The sequence below is a fragment of the Vipera ursinii genome, assembly GCF_947247035.1.
Source record: "Vipera ursinii genome assembly, chromosome: 1".
Lineage (NCBI taxonomy): Eukaryota > Metazoa > Chordata > Lepidosauria > Squamata > Viperidae > Vipera > Vipera ursinii.
Genome location: NC_139512.1, coordinates 290,217,099 through 290,238,756, shown reverse-complemented (window position 1 = coordinate 290,238,756; position 21,658 = coordinate 290,217,099). Strand labels below are relative to the sequence as shown.

The following is a 21,658-nucleotide window of genomic DNA, read 5'->3' as shown; positions in this document are numbered from 1 at the left end:
GGTAACCACTACATGTAAAACAGTGTGTGTAAATACTTCCCCTACAAAGACTTGATGCAGTTTGCATGGATGTCTCAAGGAGAGAATACTGCAGAATTGAAAACAAGGTACCGTCCCTCATTCTTCTACAGGTAGTCCTTGACTTACTCCCACAACTGGGACTGGGACTTCTTTCACTAAGCAATGTAGTCATTAAGTGAGGTATGCCTGATTTTATCACTTTTTGCCACAATTGTTAAGAAAATCACATAGTCATTAAGTGAATCCAGGTTTCCCTCATTGACTTTGCTTGTCAGAAGCTGCCTGGGGAGGTTGTAAATGATCATCTCCTGAGCCCAGGACACTACAGCCATCATAAATACATTCTGGTTGTCAAATGCCCAAATTTTGATAAAGTGACCATGGGAGGCTGCGACAATTGTAAGTGTGAGGACTGGTCATATGTCACTTTTTCACCACCATTGTAACTGTGAACAATTGTTAATGGTCATAATTAGAGGACTACCTGTACATGTTTTACAGTGAACTCTTTTTCTGTTGTCCCTTAATTCTTAATCAATTTCAATAGTCAATAATTATATTCTTAGCTACAATATATTCTTAACTGCTGACATGAGAGTCATCAAGTTTCATTGTAGTGCTTGTTGCTTATGACCATATGGGGTTAAATCTGAACTGGGATGAGAATCATGGTCAGTGATGAGCCACTCATGGTACTTTCTCCCAGGACCTAGGGTGTGAGAGCCAGTTAAACTAGTAGCAGCACTATATTCCTTCACTCTATCTAGGTATATCCGAAATATATTTGAAGGCTTAATCCTTTTACTATGTATGTCAGCCTCTTTTTACTTTTCTGAGATAGCCTTAAGATTCTAGTCTTTTGGGAGCTGAACTTAAGTATGTCATTAACAAATTGAACTGTCCCCATGCTATCTTCTATTTGAAGTTCAGTGGGACCCAGCTGTCTGGACATTCATTTTTATTTCTCCTCCCAGAGAATACAAAGAGGTTGTTAGCATATGTCCCATGCAAAAGAATATTCAAATAATTTTACAAACATTGTTACAGAAAATAATACCAGGCAGCTATTTTAAGTGTCAGATTTAAAGCTAGTGGAAAGCCACTAAGCCCATGTGTGGAACAAGTACATAAATCAGCCCAATAAAACAGCTTTGTAAATATTTATGTTCTCTGTACACCCCATTTCATGCTTGCTTCCTTTACCTTCACCTCTTGAATTTCCTGTTTTTAGATTATACCTATGACTGGCTTTAGTTATCTACCTGACATTGCTTAATTAGTTACTACTTCCTTTGGTATCGTTTACCTTAATCCTAAATCTTTACAGACCTTAGGAGTTGGATGCAATTTTTAAACAAGTCTTAGTAGGTCTGATGTGGGAGGACTCTGCATGATCAATTTCCTGCCTGAGAGAGAATGGCCGGGCAGCCTGGCAAAAGGCCAATCAGCACTATTGGTGAAAGAGCTCACCTTGTTGACTTTCCTGACATCAGTTATTTCAACTGGCTTTACGCTCAGTGGCCCAGGTTGACAGCCATTCTTGTTTCTCTGATGCATGGGAATAGTAGCATTTATGGGGACATTTGATATTTGAATGGAGGTCTGGCAGACTCTTAAACAAGGAGAAGACCATTTGGGGAAAGGTGACATCAGGTTTGATTTTAAATTATTGGTACGCATACTTCTCACCTGTGAAAATTTGGCAAACCATGCTTTGCTTTGCCTGCTTGTTCAGAATAATGTAATCTGTCTAAAATATCTGCTTCTGCCAGAAAACAACAGATGCCTGAACTTGGATTTTGTCAGTTATTTGGGGCTTATACTTCCTAACATGTGACTCATAAAATATGCATATGTAGTGACTAAGGGGAAATAATTGGTTAAAAACAATGGTTAAAAAGACACATTGGACATGATTACTGTTATTTGTAGGACTAGTCAACATGTTTCCAACAGTGTTCAGGAATCCTCATAGCATCACTGCTTTTATTGTGTTCCCACTAAGTACAGAAGGCTAAAAATGTATTACTTGCTGTACACCAGTTATTGAATTCATATTTGAGGAAAGAAGAAAGACTTTATAGTCCACATCCATCTATGAGGTTTCTTGGACCTTATGGTTTTCACTAGGACTGGGAAAGCCTGTGATTAATTATTTCCTGTGCATGTTTCTCTATCTGCACGTCTCTTTTTAATGGGCAAAATCAGTGCCTTCCCCTTAAGAATGAAGAATTTTTCCCTTTAATCTTCACCTCTCCACCCCCAATTGGCTAAACATTTCAGTCCCACCCATTCCATGGATATCATCCCTTGCAGTCAGATTCTCTACACTTTTCAGCCAGGGAATCCAATTATTAATTGATTTTAAGAAAAGTGCATCTTTCACCAAAAACATTATTCTCCTCCTTGACTGAAAGCATCTTTCCTGCGCATCTCACAGTGTACTGTAAGCCATTGCCATAATTCCCAGAAATTGTGGCTGGAGGATGCCAGGATAGGAAAGCCTGGTTTTGATAAGGCAAATGAATTTCCCTTTAGTCACTACATATTTTATGAGTCACATGTAAGGAAGTATAAGTCCCAAATAACCCACAAAATCAAAGCTCAGGCAGCTTCTGAGAATATGAAGGTTCAGGTCCTACACTGAAAGATTCCGAGTGAAAAACGGCATTGCCCCCATGGTAGTAAGACTGAATGCGGCTTCCGGTTTGCCATCGCGGACACTGGGAGGCAAGCTCCGTCTTCTGCATTCGGTTTCATTCTGCTGGGGGACCCTGGAAAGAGTCAAAAGTCACCCTGTAGGGGCAACGAGCAAGCAGGGGAGCCCTGCTTGATTGCGGGAGGGCGGCAGCCTTTCTGCTTGATCTGGGGTAGCCCTCCAAATCGGTGGAAGAAAGACCCGCCATAAACAATATGGCTTGTCACTACGCGGCAGACAGCCAAAGTCAAACTTACCACCAGGCACTTCTAAAGCAACATGGATGAAACTGGATGAGATCCGATCTTCCCTCTAAGATCCTAAGTATTTTTCTTCCTGTAAAAGCTGCCCAAAGTTTCTTTCCCCCTGTGAGGAGAGAGGGAAGGGAATTTCTATCCCACCCTCTACGAATAGCGGTGACTGATTACCCAGGGGAGTTAAAGCACTAAAAGAACAACTTTAATCTAATTGGATTTATATGTTTCTGAAACTTGGGGACCAAAATTTTTCTTATTTTCACTGAAGACTTTTGTTTTTATCTATAAAAAAGAAATAAAATTGGAAAAAGGACTATAAAAATTTTGGACTTAAAAAACCTTAAGGGGCATCGTTGACATTGTGTGGTGATGCTTGGTATTACAACTTGCTATTGCCTAAAGGAGACTTGGCTTGAAGCCCAGACTACAAATATGACACTTAACTTTGATAAACACCACCTGTGAGAAGTTCAGCTGTAAAGACAACTTCTGGGTGGCATGGCTGGCCTCCTTGAACTATGAATGTAAACCTTTATAGATTTTTAGAGCTGTGTGTGGGGAATTGCCTTCCTACTTTTTTATCTGAGGAATACTGGTCATTATTTGAGATGATGAAATACTTTGAATTATAAAATCTTACTTGACAAATGACTTTTACTATAAAGACTACTTACAAACACGTGAAATAGAGATCCCATACCCAGCTATAAAATTATTTTCATCGTCTGATTTCAAAGTCTTCAACTTAATGCACCATTAAGAGAAGATGGATGGAGATCAGGAAAAGATTCTTTCCATGTTGAAAGCAATACATGAAACCATCCTTTCAGCTTGTGACGAAATAAGATGTTACAGAAAAGAACAATATGTCAGCTTAGATATGCAAACTCAAATTCCGACTACAACTAAAGAGCTAACAACGAAGAAGGTAACAGAAGAAGTGGAACAATCAAATACTAAGACAGAGGACTCAATTGACCAACAAATACAGTCAATGGAATATCCAGAAAAGGGACTGACAATACTGAAAATGAAAAAGACTTTCTATGTACATCAGAAGAAATTTGAGGAACAAGAAGAACAGATTGAATGGAAGATACACTTCCCAGGACAATTATGGGGATTTGGAATAATAGGGAGATGATTTAAGGAATACAAATGGGCTAGCTCTTCCAAAAAAAGGCAAGTAAATGGTCTCTCTTATTCTAAACAATATATATAATAATAGAGGGAGTTATATTTGATGATTTAAAAGTGTTGACATGGAAGGCTAGTTGGCAAAGAAACAAAGCCAGAATAAAGCTGAAGAAAATTGGGGTTTTGATTTATCACAGGGAATTTCATATTACTAATTAGAGGGCCAAAGGGAGAAGTTGAGATAAGAGAAATTTTGGTCATTAAATTTAAAACATTTGGAAATTAGTTGAAAATAAGGATACTATTTGTTTAATACTTAAAAATTAGACCCAAAAGAAAAAAAATATTCTGAATATGTTTGATTTATTGATTAACTCAGATAATATATATAATGGACTTTGATTTATTAAAGGGGATACTATATTATTAATTAGATGATGTAAGATGGGGGGGAAATAGATAACTTTTAGGAAATAGAACAAGATTATACCCAAATAGATAAGATGTGTATTCTGAATAGTAGATTTTGTTATGAATTGAGATAAAGGAAACTTTGGTTACCTAAAACCTGGAAATTATAAATATCAAATGTTAAATTTGAATTTTTGTTGTTGCTAGTTGCGAAGTCGTGTCCGACCCATTGCGACCCTATGGACAATGTTCCCCCAGGCCTTCCTGTCCTCTACCATCTTCTGAAGCCTACTGCTTCAGTGACTCCATCCAGCCACCTCATTCTCTGTCGTCCCCTTCTTCTATTGTTACAATATTGCCCTCAATCTTTCCCAGCATTAGGCTCTTCTCCAGTGAGTCCTTCCTTCTCATTAAGTGGCCAAAGTATTTGAGTTTTAGCTTCAGGATCTGGCCTTCTAAAGAGCAGTCAGGGTTGATCTCCTCTAGAACTGACTGGTTTGATCGCCTTGCAGTCCAAGGGACTCGCAGGAGTCTTCTCCAGCACCAGAGTTCAAAGGCTTCAATTCTTTGGTGCTCAGCCTTTCTTATGGTCCAGCTTTCACTGGCATACATTGCAACTGGGAAGACCATAGCCTTGACTATACGCACTTTTGTTGACAGAGTGATGTCTCTGCTTTTTAGTGTGCTGTCTAGATTTGCCATGGCTTTCCTCCCCAGGAGCAAGCGTCTTTTAATTTCTTGGCTACAGTCCCCATCTGCAGTGATCTTGGAGCCCAGGAAAATAAAATCTGTCACTACCTCCATTTCTTCCCCATCTATTTGCCAGGAATTGAGAGGGCCAGATGCCATAATCTTGGTTTTCTTAATGTTTAGTTTCAACCCAAGTTTTGCACTCTCCTTCTTCACCTGGAACACGAGGCTCTTTAGTTCCTCTTCACTTTCTGCCATTAGAGTGGTATCATCTGCATATCTTAGGTTGTTGATGTTTCTTCCGGCAATCTTAATTCCAACTTTTGATTCATCTAGCCCTGCCTTTCTCATGATGTGCTCTGCATATAAGCTAAATAGGCAAGGTGACAGTATACAGCCTTGCCGGACTCCTTTCCCAATTTTGAACCAATCAGTGGTTCCGTGTCCAGTTCTCACTGTTGCTTCTTGGCCCACATATAGGTTTCTCAAGAGACAAATAAGATGGTCTGGTACTCCCATCTCTTTAAGGACTTGCCACAGTTTGTTATGATCCACACAATCAAAGGCTTTAGCATAGTCAATGAAGCAAAAGTAGATGTTTTTCTGGAACTCTCTAGCTTTCTCCATGATCCAGCGTATGTTAGCAATTTGATCTCTAGTTCCTCTGCCTCTTCGAAATCCTACCTGTACTTCTGGTAGTTCTCGATCCACATACTGCTGGAGTCTAGCTTGTAGAATTTTAAGCATAACTTTACTAGCATGAGAAATAAGTGCAATGGTGCGATAGTTTGAACATTCTTTGGCACTGCCTTTCTTGGGAATTGGAATGTAAACTGATCTTTTCCAATCCTGTGGCCACTGTTGAGTTTTCCAAATTTGCTGGCAAATTGAGTGTAGCACTTTTACTGCATCGTCTTTTAAGATTTTGAATAGCTCAGCTGGAATACTGTCACCTCCACTAGCTTTGTTGTTGCTCAGCTTTTCTAAGGCCCACTTCACTTCACATTCTAGGATGTCTGGCTCGAGGTCAGTGACCAACTCATTGTGATTATCAGGGACGTTAAGCTCATTCTTGTATAGTTCTTCTGTGTAATTTTGCCACCTCTTCTTAATCTCTTCTGCCTCTGTTAGGTCCCTGCCATTTTGGTCCTTTATCATGCCCATTTTTGCATTAAACGTTCCCTTCATCTCTCCAATTTTCTTGAAAAGATCTCTGGTCCTCCCTATTCTATTGTTTTCTTCTATTTCTTTGCATTGTTCATTTAAGAAGGCATTCTTATCTCTTCTAGCTATTCTTTGGAATTCTGCATTTAATTGGGCATATCTTTCTTTTTCTCCCTTGCCTTTCGCTTCCCTCCTGTCCTCAGCTATTTGCAAAGCTTCCTCAGACAGCCATTTTGCTTTCTTGCATTTCTTTTTCTTTGGGATGGTTTTGGTTGCTACCTGTTGTACAATGTTGCAAACCTCTGTCCATAGTTCTTCAGGCACTCTGTCTATCAGATCTAAATCCTTAAATCTATTTGTCACCTCTACTGTATATTGAACAGGGATATGAATTAATTCATACCTGACTGGCCTAGCGCTTTTCCCTACTTTCTTTAATTTAAGCCTAAACTTTGCAATGAGAAGCTCATGGTCTGAGCCACAATCAGCTCCTGGTCTTGTTTTTACTGACTGTATAGAGCTTCTCCATCTTTGGCTGCAGAGCATATAGTCAATCTGATTTCTGTGTTGACCGTCTGGTGATGTCCATGTGTAAAGCCGTCTCTTGGGTTGTTGGAAAAGAGTGTTTGCTATGACCATTGTATTCTTTTGACAAAATTCTATCAGCCTGTGCCCTGCTTCATTTTGTACTCCAAGGCCAAACTTGCCTGTTATTCCGGTTATCTTTTGGCTTCCTACTTTAGCACTCCAATCTCCCATGATGATAAGGACATCATTTTTGGGTGTTAGTTCTATAAGGTGCTGTAGGGCTTCATAGAACCGGTCAATTTCATCCTCTTCAGCACTGGTAGTTGGGGCATAGACTTGGACTACTGTGATATTGAATGGTTTGCCTTGGATTCGAACTGAGATCATTCTGTCATTTTGAGGGTTGTATCCCAGTATTGCTTTTCCTACTTTTTTATTGACTATGAAGACTACTCCATTTCTTCTGAGGGATTCTTGCCCGCAGTAGTATACCTGATGGTCATCTGAATTAAATTCACCCATTCCTGTCCATTTTAGTTCGCTGATACCTAAGATGTCGATGTTTAGTCTTGTCATCTCTTGTTTGACCATGTCCAGCTTTCCTTGATTCATGGATCTTACATTCCAGGTTCCTATGAAGAAAGATTCTTTACAGCACCAGACACATCCACAGCTGAGCGTCCTTTCGGCTTTGGCCCAGTCGCTTCATTCTTTCTGGCGCTACTAGTACTAGCCCTCTGCTCTTCCCCAGTAGCATATTGGACGCCTTCCGACCTGAGGGGCTCATCTTCCAGCATCATATCGTTTTGCCTTTTGGTACTGTCCATAGGGTTTTCATGGCAAAGATACTGGAGTGGGTTGCCATTACCTTCTCCAGTGGATCACGTTTTGTCAGAACTCTCTGTTATGACCTGTCCGTCTTGGGTGGCCCTGCATAGCATAGCTCATAGCTTCATTGAATTATGCAAGCCCCTTCGCCACGACAAGGCAGTAATCCATGAAGGGGTAAATTTGAATATTGATGGGAAACTAAAAATTGGGAAAAACCAATAACAGGACATTGATTGAATGTAAAGATTGAATGTAAAAGTAATTAAGATATGTATAAGCTAAAACTTTATTGAAAAATGTAATAATGGTGTTTTTATTTAGTTGATATAAATAAATAAAAAATAAAAAAATAATAAGAACTGTATTAGCTTAAATATGAGATAGTAGATATTAAGGGAAAAAGAGAGGAAACATTTGAGGTTGTAATTTGAGATTTGTACTAAAGATTTTTGTAGGTTACTGAACTATTGATTAACCCAGCCACCACGTTGCTTTTTAAATACCTAAATGTAAAATTAGAAAATTAATAAAAAATATTATTTAAGAAAAAGACTGAATGCTGCTTTGCTGGCTATTGCATTGTTTCAGGAAGGTGGGGGAAATAATCCTACCGTTGTCACTTTCTAACAGGATAACATAAGAACTGTTCCAAGACTGAAAATAATGCTTTGTTAACAACCCCTCAGTATTTCACACACCTCGACACTGGCTAATTTCCCCATAATACCTCATTAAAATTCACAGTGGCTTTGTAGTCCTACTCTAATGGCTCTCCACTAAGGTAGGAATGGTGAAAGTGAGAATTGACAAATGGGTATAATTTTCTTCCTGCCCTTCTTTTCAGTTTTTATTATTCCCGCTTCCATCCTTTGAGGGCTATCCAGATGATGAGAGTGGCCAAGTTGCAGTTCCACCAGGACATGTGCTCCCAGGCCCTTGAAACCCTGAAACAGGTCAGTTTTGCTCATTGGTCCTATAGTCTCTTTCCTCCTAATTGTTTCTACAACCTCCTTGCTCACCTCGCTTTCCAAATGTCAGTCAGCAAGCGCTCTCCTACTTTTTTACATCTAAACCAGCCCCGGAGGCAATGGCTACAAAGTGAGCTGCTTACAGTTTCCAGGAGAGACTTACTTTAATAGCAGTGGTTGGTAATTACTATTCAGTATCCGAGGGGGTTATCATTAATCACCCCAAACCTTGAATGGCAAATAGCTATTAAGTCGGATGAACGAGAGACTGCTTCAGTACCTTAATCTGCTTCTCCTTTTTAAATATTGATCATGTTCTGCATCTCACTGAATGGGGAAGGCAGTGGAAATAGTATTGGAAATGCTTCCTTTGATCATAAACTAGTGAGAATTCTGAAATTCACCTGAAATATTTGGGATGGAATGCTGATGAAAAAGAGGACAATCAAACTCTGAGTACATTAAGTCACGAACACGTTTAATTCAGCGCTGACCACTGCAAAGATCTGATCAGAGGAAGTTTCTTCATATGAATAATTTGTAAGCCAGTTCAGAATAGCAATACATTTTATATGCATAATCTGCTCATCATTATTGAAAGGAAATACATTAGTAACTAACTTGTTTCTGAAAGCAGTACATGTTTTCCATTATTTATTTTGTTAACCATTCAGCTCAATAGCAGTCTGAAACCAAATCTGTAAAAGTACTTAAATAAAATAATTTCCTGTGGAATAATAAGTTACTAAAGATAATTAAATCTATTACCTTGTTTAAACTTTAGAATACATTTGGGGAGACAAAAAATAAGGTTTTAGTTATGTGGCATAAAGCAAGTTGGTTGCACATGAATGGTGTCCTATATATAGAAGTTCATTGCATGCAGACCTGAACCTGTTTCAGCTGGCTGCTCCTTATTTGGAGTTTCTTCTAAATTTGTGATAGATTTATAAAATGCACAAGACCTTCTGGAAAAGTCACTGTATATATAAAAAAATATTTGCTCGAGTTACATAGCTTTGTGACAGCTGCCTTATGTAATTCCCCAACTGATTCTTTGTAAAGTTTCACATATTGTAGTTTAAGTTCCAGTTTCTTGTTTAAGGATGTAAAAAGAAAGTTTCTAAAATTCAACGAATCTATTATAATGCTTTATCTGAGATTGAACACTGATTGTTATCAGATTTTTTTTATGCTTCTGTCTTATTTGTTAGGCTTCTGGCCTTTCTCTCACTGAGCTTAAGATGGTGTGTGTCTTCTGCCCATTACAAATAATCATTTAAAAATTAGCATTAAGTCATACACTTCTTACATGAACATATGTGTATGTGCACACACACCCAGATGTGCACATGTAAATACACGTTTTATTTGAAGTGATTGCCAAAGTGGTATAGTGGTTAAGATGCTAGACTACTAATTGTGAGACTAAAATTCCAATATGACCTTGGCCACAGATGCCAGTTTGATGGCTTTGGACTGCTGTCTCTTCTCAACCCTAGATCGGAAAGTCCAAAGATCTGTCTACTAACCTGCACTGGACCATCATGAAAGAACCTTCAGTGAAGATGCCTTCATGCTTTAGTATATTGATTCAGGATAGTAGTAGTAATAACACTAACAATAATAGCATTGCTGAAAGCTGATTTTGAGGTGCTACTATTTGTAATAAATTGTTGTAATTAAAAATAAAGTTTTCAGTTAATTTCATGTTATTTCATAACTGTTATTTCGTTCACATTTAATTGATTTTGACATCTAGTAGCTTCATTTGATAGAATTGTTGAATTCCTAAGTTTGACGTGGTATTACTAAGTGATCATTTCACTGCATCCCTGGAGGATATCCATCCATGTCAATGTTGTAATCTAGTTTTGCCTGTAATTAGAGAAATAGATTCCTAGCATACCTTCTGGAGATTAAACTTGAGTTAATCTTCATAAGTCCTACACTAAACTGCAACCTCCAAAGACTCCTATAACTAAAGATATTTTAATTGTATTTTTTCAAACTTGGTGATCCAGAATAGACAAAGGGCAGATTTTATGTTTCAATACTAGTAGGACTCAACAACAACAACAACAAAAACCTTCTGCAAAGTATACAGAAAAATTGAGGAAATCAGGAAGAAGTCTAGCTTCCAAGAATTTTATATCACACAATATGCCAAGACTACTATAAATGATTGGAAATCTGTAAGAATGCAGTAAGTTCTCTGCTGAGACATTAAGCTCTTACCCCAAAGCATGTATAGTCCATCTATATCAGTTCCCTGCTATAAAGGGACATAACCCAAATGTATCTGCTCCAGAATCACAGGCAGCTCTTTCCAAATAGATTCCATTTGAACTGTTTCCTTCCAGCTTGCCCTATGCATTATTTATTATATATGTGATGTAAATAACATGAGTGTGGCCTTTCTTTGCATCTCTAAGAAGCCTTCATGTAATTGAGGGATAAAGGAGAAACTTAAACTATTTCCTCAATATCCTGGCCTTTGCTTTGTAGCCCATTAGCATGATGGACCTTGCTCTCTCCTTTCATCATGACTGAGCAGCAGAGAGGCATATTTGCATACCACTACATGTGTCTCTGATGTTAGGTATCCTGTCCAATCCAAATGCAAATTAGACATAAATGAATGCGCTGGGCTTTTACTTACACTTCCTTATCAATTACTTAATGAGTTTTATATTCTTGGGGAGAAAAGCTGTGCGGCTTTTGATGCTATACTGAGTATCCTATTTGTTTGCTCAGGGTAGCTCATAGTTAAGTTCTTTCCTTGTTTGGCACTGTTGTTTCTATAGATCTGAATGCTAAATGAAACCTTTTTCAGACCATGGAGGAAAACAAGGCAGGATCAGTTCCATAATGCTGCTCTTATACTACTAAGCTGAATTATCTTGAAAGGTGCACATATGTTTTCTGTTTAAATTAAACATATCCCAAAGCACATGGCATATTAAAATGTATAGAAGCCAAGCAAGCGAGCATCAAGAGCAGCAAATTCCATAGCAATCTGGATAAACTAGTAGAAAAGAGGTTGCATTGTTATGGAATATATGAAGAGACAAGGTGAAGTGACAATCTACACTAGCGAAGTTGCAAATTGTTTTTTAGAAATAAAATATTCCAGATGGAGATATTTAGAGGCATACCATCAAGGATAACAGAATGTTTTTTTTTCTGTTTTTCTTCTTCATTTCAGGCTTATGATATTATGAAAGTGACTCATGGGATAGAGCATAGCCTCATGCAGGACCTGATGATACTTAAAGAAGAGTGGGAAGCTGGCATGATATTAAAATAAAGATGGTGTGTAAGACACAACCTAGAACGACAACAAAAAAGGAAACTCAGAAGAAAATAAGTATCTTTCTCAACCAAACATTTGGCAGTAAAATCGCCATATATATTGAGTGGCTTTCCATTGATCTGAATTCTACAAGAAAAAATAGTCTAGTTGTTTTATTATGTAATCTTCACATTATTACTTTTGCTACTTCTCCAAATGAAATTTTTCAACAATCAGTAATTCCAGCAAGAACTGCTTCCTGCTGAGAAGTGGGCTGAAAAGACGCCAGGAAAATTCCAAGCTACAATTAGTTTGTAATTGAAAGTATAGAAAATGCTAATTTGTGTTAAGTGTGTTATTAGATGGGTGTAAATTAAGACTCATACATCCAAATACATTGCAAGTATTTGAATTTAGTTTCATCACTGTCCTTTTGTTCTATCATAAATTGCTCCCTCCTCTCCAAGGTGTTCTCATTTCCAGGTATGCGGTGATTTGTTTTGTTTATTTTAGATTTATTTTTATTTTTTGTATATATTTTATTAGAATTTTTTCCTTTAACGTGACATAATCATTATAAAACAGCTTGTTGTCTGAGTGACATTTATAAAACAATCCTTAATTTTAGATTTATTTTTAATTCCACTTTTATTTTTTATAAATAACTCAAGATGATGAACATACCTAACATTTCCTCCTCCTATTTTCCCAAAACAACAGCCCTTTTAGGTGGTTGAGAGAGAGTTACTGGGCAAAGTTACCAGCTGACATTCATGCCTAAGGCAGGGCTAGAACTCAGTTTCTTTGCATTCCATGTTCCTTGTATATTTGTTGCACAGCATGTTTATTGTTAGATTATTAATCATGGAAACTGAAGATACAGTTGAGATGCAAACTTCCAAAAGTGTCATTTGTTAGCTGTTCTGAGTGACTCTGCCCTGAGTGATGTATCAGCATCAGAGAAGGAGAAAGGGAGACAGATAGATGAACAGAATCAATTTATTCCTGAATCATCTGCATTCTTCCTATCTAGTAATATTGCAGTAATGTTTATGCCCCCAGATACAAAAGTTCTCAGAAAGTGAATCAGCCAACAACAATTGCAATTTGCTGTATGCTTCCTACTAAAGACATTCCATTAAATGGGGAAGTTCTTACTTCTGAATAAATATACCTATAATTGTGTAGTTAATGTGTCTTTCCAACACTAAGTGCTCAGTCTCGCATTCTTGTCCAATTTTATCCACCTTGTCTAACAAATTTTATATTCATTTATTTTGGGAAAATAGGCTAGTTCTTACCAGATGGAAGAAATTACCCACACAATTCCCATTCTGAGCAATGTTCTGTCTAGATTTGACTTGAAGCAAATCTCCAGGGGTGCAGAGATTCTTATAACAGAATTTCTTGGATGGAACAACCCTGTGACTGAACTTGACATTGTACATGACTAGAAACTGAATCTTAGCTTCCGAAGAATATGCAACCCATCCTTGAAACTGCAGTGTAAATGCATGTTCTGAAGGCAGATACTGCTTGCTTCAAACAAGAACATTGCTGTGTACTTTCTCCCCTCCCTTCCTTCCCCCATCCATTTTCTCACTTAAAATGCACACTTCAAATCTGCCAGACAAAATCTGCTCACTTAAGTTTCAGTCCTCTGAAAAGAAAGCTGTAGCTCATTAGTCAAAGACATGCTTTGCGCGTGGGAGGTCCTAGGTTCAATTTCCTGGCATTTCCAGGAGCATCAGGAAAAATTCTTGCCAGAAACCCTGTGGAGATTGTTAGCGTTGATGCTGCTGAGCAAGATGGCTCAAGAGCCTCACTCAGTATCAGGCTGTTCCAAAGTTAACCAACAATCAACTCTTAGAAGGATTTGAAGTTTGTGACAAGAGTGAAATTTTGGGGGGCCTTAATGTTTAATTCTTAAATGTCATGACCATTCAGTCAGTAGCTTGAAAGCATTTATGACAATACAGTGAAAATAAATTTCAGAGAAAATGAGCACTCTGGACATAAGTCAGAATGGCAACTCACAAATGCCAATACAGGAGTATAATCTCTTCTGAACTTTTGCATGCAATACTGCAAAGGAAGCTTTGTGCACTTCCCTGGCCCAACGGGGAGCTGAGTGCGATCAAAATGGGGTTATGTTAGCCACCCTGTCATAAGCATATTTCTTTTTAGCACAATAAACATTATTAGGGGGAAAGTCCAGATTGGTTTGCATATGACTGCACTTGATATAGAGATAATTGCATTTGTGCAATGCTGGGCTCCCTCATGCAGTCCAGAAGTTTCCTTGAAGATAACTGATAATCCACACAAAACATAAAAATCGGAAGAAATCTAGTAGCATCCTTTCAGACTAACCAATTTGATTTAAAGGCATAATCCTTTGTGAACCACAGCTCATCAGATACCCAGATAAATATGGTGATATGGGATTTTAACTGAGGTGGATGGTTTTTAAAGTGTTGTCATACTCATTTTAATATGTGTCTCCTCGTGCAGTGTCTAAAATGGTGTAAATTAAATAAGACATCATCCCCTCCCATTGATTCTGATTGAGTAATATGGGCTGAACTGCAGGTCTGGCCTTCATAAGCTGTCAGGTCAACCAAGCTTCACACCTTTTGTATTACTTTCCATTGATTATGATTTTTTTGTGCTTGTCTCAGCAGCAGCAGTAAATGAAAAGGGCATTTATTTTTATTTGAGAGCTATTTGTTGGACAGATTAATTTATGGACAATAAGTGCCATAGAGTTGTAGAGTAGATGTGCTTTGTGCTTTTCTCCCATTGGGGTGCTGGTTGCAAGGAGAAAAAAGGGGGGTTCATAATTCTCTGAGAGTTAAACAAATGAATCAATTCAAGGTGAGGCAAAAGATTTCTTCCTATGTCAAGATCCAAATAGGGGCAAAATATCTAAAGTTTTTAAAGTCTAAGTAAGTTGCAGTTAGTCTATTTAGTAAACATCAAAAAGAATGAAGGATCAGCTCACAATCCTTTACATGAATTTCATATGTGGGGAAGAAAAAGCTATTTATACCCAAACCACCCTCCTAGTTGATACGTACCCCTAGGCCTGCCACAATTAATGTATTTGAAGTTCCAGTAGCTATTTAGAGAGTTTATTTAAAGGCATACTTAGTTTTTCAAATGACACTATTGAGAATTTGGTTGGTTTTTATCTATATCATCTATCATTTATCTGTCTATCATCTATCATCTATATCTTTATCATCTATCTCTATATATTTTTCTAATTATCTCTATCTATGCACACAGACACACACACACACACGCCTGCATACTAGTAGCCATTCATACATGCCAGTTATGCCCAGCACAATGTCCGAGTAGAAAAGGACAACAGTCAGCATTTCTTCCTCCATCTTGGTTTGGCACTGATTGTGGCCACACCCTGTACTGTTGTAATGACTGAAATTTATATTTGTCTCACCTTCCGATGCATCACCCTCTAAGGGAATACGGGCATACAAATTGCATTATTTGATTCTGGGAGAGTGGATTTTAGATTATTTGATAATAATCTGATGCCAGACCTTTTTGCTTGTTTGTGTTACAGGATTTTGTTATCATTATCACCCTGATTATTAGATTGCTGGGCAATGCGCAGTAAGCAAAAAGAAAGAAAGAAATCACACACATAAACACATATGTATAAAACAATATTTAACAAAGAAAACAGTGATGGCTCAACTATAATTTAAATATCAGATCAGAAGGTTCTCAAATCATGTCTTGTTCATAGACTTCACTGAATCATTTGTCATTTCCAGGAACAAGTTTCTAAATCCTTTGTGCAAGTGGTCTACCTCATCATTTTAAACTGCCGTGCAACCAGGTGAAAGACTTGGCTGCACTTCACATAACTCTTTCCTGATCACACACAAGTGTTACAGACACACAATATCTGACAGTTTCTTTCACATTCACGTTGGGCTAATATCAGTGAGAACCAAGGGAGTCAAAAGTCAGAAAAATTGATTTGTTGCAAGATTGGAGAATGGCAGCGAGGCTCTGATATGGCTTGTCAGCAATAACATCACCTAAAACGATTTTCTGGCTTGCTGTCAGCATTTTCGAGCAGACCAGACAGAAAACATAACCAGATGAGCTAATGCTCTTTTATTGCAAGGCTACCTTAGCAGAATTTTGCAAGGCTGATATTGCAAATCACCTATCTCTTTTACAGAGTGAGAAGTTAGGAAGGGTGCCTTCTGAATCTCTTTCTCTGTAATGCAGCTGCAGGCTATGCCATCTCTTATCTGACCATCCCCTAGGCTGCATGTTTTCTTTCTCCCAAGGGCTTTCCCATTTACCATTGCACTTGGTCATATGATGGTATTTCTCTTGTTTCCTTTGTTCATACACTGCTTCCTGTTCACAGCCACACTAGATCTTTGCTTGTATAGAAGAGCAGAACCTCCATGTTATCACTTAGCCAGGCCAGAGTGGAGAGGTGCAGCTAAGTATCATCAGCATGCTGATAGTACTGCGCTCTGTGCCATTGGATAAATTCAGTAGTTTCCTGTAGGAATGGGGAGAATGTCAATCCCTGAAGCAGCCCACACAGTGGAAGCTGCAAGTTGGATCTCCATATCAACACTGATTGGAATCAACCCCAGAGGAAGTACGAGATGCCTCCTGAAATCCTGAAGCCAGTCCAGAAGGTTCAGTGGTAACAAAAGTTGCTGAATATCAAGAAAAGCAAGGATGACTGCATTATCTGTATCCAAGCCTACCAGAGGTCATCCACAACCATTTCAGCCCCATACTGAAATCTGACTGGAGAGGGTCCAGATAATCTACTTCTTCCAAAGTTATCTGCAGACACCATGTTGTCTGTTGTTAATCAACAAGTTCCCTAAAAATTGATGGTCGGAAAGAGATGAAAATTGTCCAAAATGATAGGATAAGATTATAATTTCTAATCAAGTTGGCTAACACTCTAGTGTTATCAATAAATTAGAAGAAAACTAGTAGCCATGTTACACCGGGTTGAATGCATGTCTAGAATACCTCGGTGGGCCAGACTGGGGAGAGATTATTCTGGAGAAAATCTTTGTCATTCCTAAGGCTCAATACTGACTTAGGGGCATATAATCAACCAACCATATAAAATACAGGTTTTTCTGCTAAGCTAATAAGATACAACTTGTCGAGGTAAAAAACTGTAAAGAAAAAAGAACTGAAGCTGAATATAGCTTTATAAAGGTCACAAATAGTCATAAACCTGGTATATAAAAGCTTATGGATGTACTCATTCTGCCTTGCCCTTCAATGCAGCAGTTCAGCAGGCATATTAATACAGATTATAAAATATAAAATTTTGTTAGAAACTTTCTTTTAATTTTATATGTTGGGTTAGAGCTGGCAAGAATGTCCAATCTATATTTGCTCCTTATTATGCACAAGAACAGATTGCATAATCAAAGAGCTCTTATAAGAGACCTGGATGCCATCCGGGAAAAGAATAGCCACGTTGAATCTGTAATTCCTAAAATAGCTTCTATGTAAGTCTATACACAGAGAAGATGGTGCCAGCAGAGGTGCACTGCAGAAAGCGCATTTAAGAAAAATTGGATATATCTCGCAACAGAGATATATTGTGGAATGGAGAAGATGGATTGAATATATTCAGAATAAATATGGGACTAAAAAGTTTCATTTAGCATTTGAATAAGTAGTGGATTTTTATGATGTATGATTAGTTATTTGTTACTTTATTAATATTATAACTATGGAGAGTTAAAGTCCGATAGAACTTAATATGTTATTTTTGTTATTAGCATATTTTAGTTTATGTTTGTATTATTATACCCTGTATTCAGCTCTGGGAAGTCGGGGAGGGGGGAGGGGAGGGGAGGGGAGGGGGAGGAGGGAGTTTTTTGTATTTAAAAATGTATTGTAAAACTTTTCAATAAAAAAAAAGAAAGAAAAATTGGCTGAGAAAAACAGCAAAATTATCCTGTAGTAAAATAAACACCTGGATCAGTGGGTGAACATTCTCCTGTTACTCTGTTCATTAATCTAATTTCAAATTAATCACATTATGTGGGCTGCTTCCCACACAATTGTGACAATCTGTGCCCGTGCTCACAGTGCCTTATATCTTTAAATATTATTGTCTAAAATTATACAATGATCCTTTGGCTCATTATACTCTTTTTCCCCCCAGCTTATCTAACATCCAGTCTGAATAATATGTCTGCAAAGCAGGCTATTTTGTAACATTTTGATTGCTTTAATTAAAGCATTTATCTATTTTTCATCCTATGGAATCTACACAGTTGTAAACATAAATTGACAATTCATTATGACAACCTTTAATTGACTAGTCCTAGCAAAATCATGGCAACTTTTCTCAGACTCATTCAGCTTCTCACACAGTCCATATGGCTATATGCACTTTACGAAAAATTAATTGCATTCTTTGAAAAAGAAATACGCTTAATGTGATGGAGGAGGAGTTAATTGTACTCTTGCCCAAAAATAGACTTAAAACAATATTTCATGAGAAAATTCTTAGAAAATGCTGCAAAGAAATGTTATTACTGTATTTGGCAGTACAGGAGAAGAATTACAATAGGAATATTTCTTGGGAAAACATAATTCTAAATTGATTCTAAAATAAGTCATACTAGAGTTCAACATTATGTTCTGCAATAGCAACCATAAGAAAGTAAAGGAAGTTCAGGAGTATTATGGTATTGATTCATTGAGCATCCCAGCAATTGGAACTGTGGTGCATAACTCAAGATACCTACTCCTAGGGACTTCCGGTGGCGACGCGACACCGAAGACAGCCGTCTCCAGGCTGTCCGCTCCGCAGCTGTGTTTTTTTTCATCGTAAACAGCGCCGATCAGCTGTTTAGATGGATTTGAAGCCCCCTCCTCGGGAGAAGAGGAGGGGGTGAGGCCCCAGGTAGGGGTTGAGCTCTCCGGGGCCGGCTGAGCTGAGAGTTTGGGCGGCTGAAGGATTGAGCCCCCCCGAAGCCTGGGTTGCTCCGAGCTGCGCAGCGTCTCTGCTCCGTGATTTTTGGAGCAGAGCCAGGCGTTAGCAACCACCCCTGCCAGAAATAAATACCTCTGAGTATCAAGATGCAGGCAGAGCGGTACAGGAGGTCAAGGTGATGTGGACTTTTATCTTTACTCTCTAGCTCAATGGATTTTATAGCCTTAAAGTGAAAGTGTGCAACAAGCTCTTCGGAGTGCGGGGTCTTCCCCGGTGCAACAGACCTCGTTGCAAGCTTTGCTTCCTCCTGCACCTCCTCCGGCATTGACGCTTAAGGATTTACAAGATGCCTTTGAAAAGCATTCACAATTAATGTCTGATATGATGGATGAAAAGCTGAAAAAGCTGGAGGAGAAATTGGAGAAGAAGATGGAAGAGAAGTTTAGAGCAATGAGGTTAGACATGTTGTCTACAATTGAAAGTGTAGCTGTATGTGTGCAACAGCTGGATGAAAAAGTGGAGGATCTCAGTCAAAAGAACTCTATATTAGAAGTAAAGGTATTAGAGAATGAAAATATAAGGGACAAAATGGACGGAGAATTGAGCCTTGTTCAGTACCATCAGATGCAGTATGCTATTAGAATCAGGGGCTTAAAAGAGAATTCTAAAGAAGATTTAAAGCAGCTGATTTCTGAGGCTTTGGAAGTGGTATTGGGCCAGCCAGCATCTGAAATTGAGGGAAGCATGGACAAAAATTTTCGTGTAAATTCATGGATTGCAAGACAGAGGAAGTTACCCAGAGATGTGGTGGTCTATTTTACAAAGAGAGTAATTAGAGATGAAGTTATTCAAGCTGCTTATGATACTAAATTGGTAGTTGCTGAACAAGAAGTCCTGGTTTTAAAAGAGATTCCTCCAAAGATTTTAAGGAGAAGGAAAGATTTTGCATTTCTTGTATAGGAACTTAAGAAATGTGATATCAAGTTTAGATGGGAGATTCCAGTTGGACTGGTGGTGATGCACGAAGGTAAAAGACATCGTCTGGTTACTGTGGCCCAGGCACGTGATTTTTACAGCAATGTGTTAAAAGCAACCCCCCCTATCACTTCTGGAAGTTGCAAAGGGACATGGCGAGGGAAAGCCTCAAGATGTGACAGAGGAGAATGGTGCTGGAGGGGATCAAGTTACAGTCTCATCGGTTGCTGTTTTAAGACGAGCGAGACGAGAGCAAGAGCAAGATCAGCAGAAAGTTATGGAACCTCCAAAGCGTACTTATAGTGAAGCTGTGGGAGGGGCGCGGTCCAAAGAAGCTACAGGGGCCATTTCAGACGTGCTCCAAAAGCTTTGGAGCGTCAAGATTAGTGACTAAATTTTTAATTTAGAATGTCAATGGATTAAATTCATTATAGAGGAGAAAGAAAGTCTTTTAATAATTAAAACAATTTAAGACTGATGTTATTTGTTTGCAAGAAAGGCATATTAGGGTTTTGGACCAAAAGTATTTACTGAATTTAAGATTGGGTAAGCAAGCTTCTAATTAACAACAAGTTGACCTTTCTTAACTTATTATACATAAAGGTTACCTAATTGGATCACTTCCGGTGGCTCCGCGGCGACGGAGGGAGCCTTCCCGGGCTGCCCGCGGCTCAGCTGGTGTTTTTTCGCCCGAAACAGCGCCGATCAGCTGTTTGGGCGAATCCGAAGCCCCCTCCTCGGGAGAAGAGGAGGGGGCGAGCTCCCAGGTAGGGGTAGAGTTCTCCAGGGCCGCCTGAGCTTATGGCTTGGGCGGCTGAAGGATTGAACTCCCCCGTAGCCTGGGTTGCTCCCAGCTGGCCGTCGCCTCTGCTCCTGACTTCTTGGAGCAGAGCCAGCCGTCTGCGACCACCCCTGCCTGAAGGAATGACTATGATTTAAAGGAGCAGGCAGAGCGATACAAGAGGAAATGGTAAAGAGGATTACTATGTTTTACTCTCCAGCTTGATGGACTTTTTTGGATTACAAATCTGAAGTGAAAGTGCGTCATATTTGGTAAAAGATGGCGGCTAAACCACCCCCTAAAACTCTTCGGAGTGCTGGAACTTCTCCCGTGCAACAATCATTATTGCAGGCGCTGCATCCTCCTGATGTATTGACATCAAAGGACTTACAAGATGCTCTTGAAAAACATACCCAGGTAATTTTGGAATCAATTAATATTAGATTTGCACAGATGGAGGAGAAATTGGAGAAATTGGAGGAGAGAATGGAGGAGAGGATGGAACAGAAGCTCAAAGCGATGAGGGTAGACATCTTGACTTCAGTGTTTAAAGTGGCTCGGTGTGTGGAAGAATTGGAGGAAAAGCTAGAAGACTTGTCTCAAAAGAATGCTATATTAGAAGCAAAACTATTGGAGAATGAAAATAAAATGGAAAGGGAACTGTGTCTTGCTCAATATTTCCAGATGCAGTTTGCCATTAGAATTAGAGGCTTAAAGGAGAATACTAAGGAAGATCTAAAGCAGCTGGTTTCTGAGGCTTTTGAAATAGTGTTGAAACAGCCAGCATCTGAAATAAAAGGAGGCATGGACAAAGTGTTTCGTGTGAATTCATGGATTGCCAGACAGAGAAAGTTGCCTAGAGATGTGGTGGTATATTTTGCAAAAAGGGAAACTAGAGATGAAGTTATACAAGCTGC

At 38.7% G+C, this 21,658-nt stretch overlaps 1 protein-coding gene across 1 annotated transcript in view; it reads left to right on the top strand.

The window, feature by feature from the left end:
* SMYD3 (SET and MYND domain containing 3) overlaps positions 1-13,031 on the top strand; it is a 336,887-nt gene extending 323,856 nt beyond the window's left edge. Inside the window, exons 11-12 of the mRNA XM_083348811.1 lie at positions 8,582-8,690; positions 11,914-13,031. Of these exons, the coding sequence (XP_083204937.1) occupies positions 8,582-8,690; positions 11,914-12,015 (211 nt within the window). The 3' untranslated portion in view covers positions 12,016-13,031. The remainder of the gene's footprint in view (positions 1-8,581; positions 8,691-11,913) is intronic.
* Positions 13,032-21,658: the final 8,627 nt, after the last annotated feature.